At 38.9% G+C, this 6,010-nt stretch overlaps 1 protein-coding gene across 6 annotated transcripts in view; it reads left to right on the top strand.

Moving 5' to 3' along the window:
* Nucleotides 1-490: 490 nt before the first annotated feature.
* LOC143026574 (uncharacterized) overlaps nucleotides 491-6,010 on the top strand; it is a 50,048-nt gene continuing 44,528 nt past the window's right edge. Inside the window, exons 1-2 of one of the 6 annotated variants that reach the window (XM_076187201.1) lie at nucleotides 669-712; nucleotides 955-1,043. In XM_076187201.1, the coding sequence (XP_076043316.1) occupies nucleotides 964-1,043 (80 nt within the window). In that variant the 5' untranslated portion in view covers nucleotides 669-712; nucleotides 955-963. Of the gene's footprint in view, nucleotides 713-954; nucleotides 1,044-6,010 lie in introns of all 6 variants that reach the window. The other 5 variants (XM_076187206.1, XM_076187203.1, XM_076187204.1 and 2 more) reach the window with 5 other exon arrangements.

The raw sequence follows: 6,010 nt of genomic DNA, 5'->3' as shown, positions 1-6,010 counted from the left end.
AATTCAACCATTGTTATCAACTGTTTGAAGTATTTCAGAGTACATAGACTTGTAATTAACTATTATTTTGAAAGATTTTATTTAATTAGAGTTTTGAATATATAGTAGCAGGCTGATTTAGGTAAGACTTCGCTTTATTGCCTTTATGTAAAATATACATACTTAGAATTATCTGAAAGGTACCAGTAATGAAAGATAAGTAATATATTTATTACAGACTAATGTCTGTCTGCATTATGGTGTTGTTTTCTAATGAGTTGGACACATACAATAATTTTTTTAACGTGCTTGGTTATTCCTACATTATTTCGTTTTCTACAAGGTGTATGCTAAAAGTTTTCTATGAAAGAAGTCCATGAGTAGCCGCATGCCCTTATAAAAGTATTTATTCACCAAAAAATAACTCTCAGAAATAACCAGGACAATTAATTTCTTGTCCATGTTTGATTCTTGCAACTACTAGTCAAGTCCATACTTATGTAATGAAATAAATATAATGACGTCATAGAAGCACAATGGCGGGTTGCGCGGGAAAAACTGACAACTGAAGCAACGGCTGTAAGCATTTGTGCTCCGAGTCCGGTGCAGCATTCACGAGGTCGTTTTACCGGTTGGGTGTTTTCCGTACTGCTACAATGCCAGAAGTGGAAAGTACAACTACTGAAAAGAAAATGGAGTCACCTAGCAAGGGTTCACCAACAAAGAAAGAAATGTAAGTATTGGTCCCAGAAGATATACAGGAGTTTTATATTACTTGGGTTATACACCAGGTAACGGAATTTTCAGAATGTGTACATGATTATACAGAAACTCGACGTGTTACAATATGAATTAATTTCACACTTTTGGCATTGACATTCATAAATACGGTTACGCCTAATCAAACCACTACTGTTTGTGTTGTCAGGTCTTAATTTTATGTATTTATTATTAATTTTTTATTCACAATTCAAGAAATCCGTTATGGTTGGTCTTGAGCATCCCCGAGGAATATTGGAGTCTTTGGAACGATTTGCTACCATAGCCCTTTGTGTCCGATTATTGTAAGTGGTAATGGCGCGTATGCTTTCCAGTTAGTCGCGTTTATCATGAACTCCGGCAGATTTTAGCCATTTTGGATAGTTTGAGATTGGTGTTAGGCCTATTGTGTAGGTATGAGGTTCTACATTGGTCGCGGGAAGGGATTAAGTCATTAATTTTCATGGATCTTCTTAATTTTGAGGAGCCGTAAGCTACATAGCCATAGGTCCTCTCCATCGAATCTTCTCTACTTATAATAGTTACATAGTGCGTTTATCTTTTGAATGGGTTGGTGTGAGCCACTGTCACTGATGTAAAAATAATCTCTATGGCTTGTAGGATAGCCATGTGAGTGAGGGAATTGTAGGTACGTGGGTATATTGCTTCAGATATTCTAGAAAGATATATTGGACAGTCACATAGATGATAGCCTATGAATCCTGCTCATAGTTCAGCAGAACTATATAAATATATATATATACACACACACACACACATATACATTACAAAAGTTTACAAAGGTAGAGCATGCCAAATGCAACACTCAACAGGAAATCTTTTGGTCCATAACTAGGTTGGATGAAAGAAATTATAAATAAGTAAATAAGATGATAGATAAAAAACACATAATTATAAACAAGTAATAAATTAGTGAATGAAATTAAATGGCAGGCATTACAACTTATTGCTAAGGTGTTTAAATTATACTTAACTTTGAACTCTACTATGTCGCACTGCCTTTGCAGGAAGTTTATTCCATTCATTTACTACACTTGCATATATATATTATATATATAAACTCTTAAGGAAAAATATAGACATTCTGGTACTGCTCCGTGAGGGTCCGCAGCTGAGTTTCACTTACACCCGAGTTAATTTGTTTGCCTGGCCAAATGGTATATACTCAACCACTAATTCAGCAATGCAAATATAAGTTCTGCTCAAAGCTGAAAATTTCAGTATTGCTCCATTGTGAAGCAAGCATTTCAGCTCTGGTGGGCAGTGATATGTGGTCACAGCATTACCAATAGATTGGGTCATATATGAGCACTCATCATTAAATTTTTAAAGTGCACACCTATGCAATATAGTAATAGGAACTTAAAATTTATAAATTATAATGCATCATTGTATTACATTATTATTGGCAGAAATCGGTAATAGAAACTTGTTAAAAGCTATTGACTATTTGAGACACTGTTTTGGTAGAGGCAGAGATCGAAGAAATTAAAGTATGCTAGATTCAAATATTCTCACCCAACCTAACCTAACCTAACCTTCATTTAGTAATGCAGTACTTGTAATTATAAGAGGTCATCAGGCCATCGTTGTCTCCGACCACCAAATGTATCGAAACAAAGACAGTATCTAAAGGAGTCCATGCAATTTAATTTGTTTATGGCTTTTAGCAACTGTTTCTATAATTGATTTCCACCAGAAATAATGTATTATGTTGATGTATTATAATTTACTAAATTATTATTTAATTTTCTATTACTGTATTGCACAGGTGTGCACTTCTATAAAAAAATACCCTCATCCAGCAAGGTAATAGCTGTTGATCACGAGTCCCGTATGTGAATCAAGATCCTGTGGCCCACAATGGGTGATACAACCACAAGATTCCTAATCAAATCATCATTTGCCTGCCTAGGATAAGGTTGTGTAGCATATTTCCTTTAGTCTACCTTTATAAAACATTAGTGTGAATGTCAACTCATTCGCTAGCTCTGTACTGTTTATTCTCAACTATTACTAGATGTAGACATTGAATCTGGTCATAATGCTCTTATTGCAGGCTTCCAAGACCAAGTAGCATACTTCTTTATCAAGGGATAGGTTTGCCTAATCAAACCAGCAATTAGATCTCTCTCTCCAACCTCTCTCTCTCTCTCTCTCTCTCTCTCTCTCTCTCTCTCTCTCTCTCTCTCTCTCTCTCTCTCTCTCTCTCTCTCTCTCTCTCTCTCCAACCTCTCTCTCTCTCTCTCTCTCTCTCTCTCTCTCCAACCTCTCTCTCTCTCTCTCCAACCTCTCTCTCTCTCTCTCCAACCTCTCTCTCTCTCTCTCTCCAACCTCTCTCTCTCTCTCTCTCCAACCTCTCTCTCTCTCTCTCTCTCCAACCTCTCTCTCTCTCTCTCTCTCTCTCTCTCTCTCTCTCTCTCTCTCTCTCTCCAACCTCTCTCTCTCTCTCTCTCTCTCTCTCTCTCTCTCTCTCTCTCCAACCTCTCTCTCTCTCTCTCTCTCCAACCTCTCTCTCTCTCTCTCTCTCTCTCCAACCTCTCTCTCTCTCTCTCTCTCTCCAACCTCTCTCTCTCTCTCTCTCTCCAACCTCTCTCTCTCTCTCTCTCCAACCTCTCTCTCTCTCTCTCTCTCCAACCTCTCTCTCTCTCTCTCTCTCCAACCTCTCTCTCTCTCTCTCTCCAACCTCTCTCTCTCTCTCCAACCTCTCTCTCTCTCCAAACTCTCTCTCTCTCTCTCTCTCCTCTCTCTCTCTCATTCCTCTCTCTCTCCCTCTCTCCAACCTCTCTCTCCAACCTCTCTCTCTCTCCCTCTCTCCAACCTCTCTCTCTCTCCCTCTCTCCAACCTCTCTCTCTCTCTCTCCAACCTCTCTCTCTCTCTCTCCAACCTCTCTCTCTCTCTCTCCAACCTCTCTCTCTCTCTCCAACCTCTCTCTCTCCAACCCCTCTCTCTCTCTCTCCAACCCCTCTCTCTCTCTCTCCAACCCCTCTCTCCAACCTCTCTCTCTCTCTCTCTCCAACCTCTCTCTCTCTCTCTCTCTCCAACCTCTCTCTCTCTCTCTCTCTCTCTCTCTCTCTCTCTCTCTCTCCAACCTCTCTCTCTCTCTCCCTCTCTCCAACCTCTCTCTCTCTCTCCAACCTCTCTCTCTCTCTCTCTCTCTCTCTCTCTCTCTCTCTCTCTCTCTCTCTCTCTCCAACCTCTCTCTCTCTCTCTCTCTCCAACCTCTCTCTCTCTCTCTCCAACCTCTCTCTCTCTCTCTCCAACCTCTCTCTCTCTCTCTCTCCAACCTCTCTCTCTCTAGCAGTGTCAGTTGCTGTTCCAACACCCTTCTCAATGGAAACCTTGGGGAGCCTTCCAAATATACTGTATCTTTACCATTCTCTTTCTAATAACCCCCACACGTTTGAGAGTATATCACAATAACCACATTACCAACCAATGAAACCTCTCCCCATTTTGTTTTCCCTATTTGTACATGTAAAATACTGTTGAAAAAGTTGCCTTATCGTATGTAATTGTATTTTATATATATATATATATATATATATAGAAGTGCACACCTATACAATATAGCATTAGAAAATTAAATATTAATTTTGTAAATTATAATACACAAGTGTAATAAATATTTTTCTTGGCAGAAATCAATAAATGAAAATGTTGCTAAAAGCTATGCACAAATGAACAAAGTCGCATTGACTCTTTTAGATGCTATCTTTGATGGATATGTAGGTCGAAGATAAAGACCCTGATGACCTCTAGAATTACAAGTACCTCATTACTTAATGTAGATTAGGTTAGTATAGACAAACTCATCATACTTGAATTTCTTCAACCTCCACACCTATCAAAAAAACAAAGATGGCGTCTTAAGATGTCAAAGTGGCTAAATTTGTTTGTGTATAACTTTTAGCAACTCTTAGTGATTTCTGCCAAGAATAGCATGTTTTATGTTGATGTAATTTACAAAATTATTAAATTTTTTATTGCTATATTGTGTAGGTGTATAATTCTAAGAATTTACCTTTCATTGTATGTATTCTAACTGAAGTCCTCAAATATTACGACTATAAGATGAGGAAGCTGGCCTAATGGTGCTATGTCAAGACAGGCTCCCTGCTGGTTGTCCTCCAGTGAGGAGGGTGTATTGGACACCCAGAAGATGGGGATGGTCAGTTCAACCAATCAATAGCAAACACATTTAAACTTTTCTTTGTTGAATATAAAGTCTGTCCCTTAGTAGTTGAAAATATCCATTAACTTCTTCATTGAGTCAAATTCTCACGCTCAGCATTGAATGCCTGAGGTACTGTGATTGATGCGTCACAATAATTGTCAAAATGTAAAGTCACTGCTGTATTACTTTTTCACTGAGTAATAATAAACACAGAAAACATTATCAAACCAGTTAACAGAATTCGGGGGGTCACTCGGCTACAACTACAAAATGTAATAAAGATATCGACATTGGTGTCCTTCGTAAGCATCACCATATGGAAGAGTTTAAGGCTCTTATGGGTGTTTGGTCAAGGTGTTTGAAGTCATGTATGAGCCTTTAGCTCCAATGTATTTTATTTGTGTTTGGCTTCATTATCATGTTTGGTTATATTTACCTGTTTTCTGGTATAGTGGTCTTCAAACTAATTTTGGAGAAAAGCTTGTTACCTTGCTGTTTAGGTGATGGTGTTATGCCTTGGGTTCCTCAGACTTCTTTGGTACCAGAATTTTGTACTACATATTAGATTATGACAAGTGTTGGGTGCAAGCATGTTCCTACAACGAGTGTCAGTTATGGTTGCCCTGTGTACCTGTCTGATTCATCCTCCCATTTCCTCCACACCAATCCAACAAGAGGAAACTAGGATTTGGGTATACATGTCCACCCAATATACAGGGGTCTTGAGAGAGTGAATGCATGCACCACCTTGATGCTAAGGGGAGACAGCAATGCACTGTTGGCCCAGACTGTAAATGCTTGACTTGGGATGTTCCAAAGTCAAGATTAAAGTCGGGCAGCCCAGCATTTAAGTGCATACATGTATGTATGAAGGAATAAAGACAGAAGATAGGGTAAGTGGAGAATGGCTATATGGATAATACTGTGATGAATGAAAGGGAGTGGATGGGGGTATTAGTGGTTGTGTGAATATTTTGATGAAGCCTGAAGGGATTTCACCCAATCTTCAATGTGTCTGCATGAGGGGACAGGGGTGGGGGTCACCAATTAAATGAAGCAGCCTTGCTGTAGAT

Source organism: Oratosquilla oratoria, chromosome 6 (genome assembly GCF_046742065.1).
Source record: "Oratosquilla oratoria isolate Oo_2021 chromosome 6, ASM4674206v1, whole genome shotgun sequence".
Lineage (NCBI taxonomy): Eukaryota > Metazoa > Arthropoda > Malacostraca > Stomatopoda > Squillidae > Oratosquilla > Oratosquilla oratoria.
The sequence above is the reverse complement of the archived record's forward strand: the minus strand, read 5'-3'. Positions and strand labels throughout refer to the sequence as shown.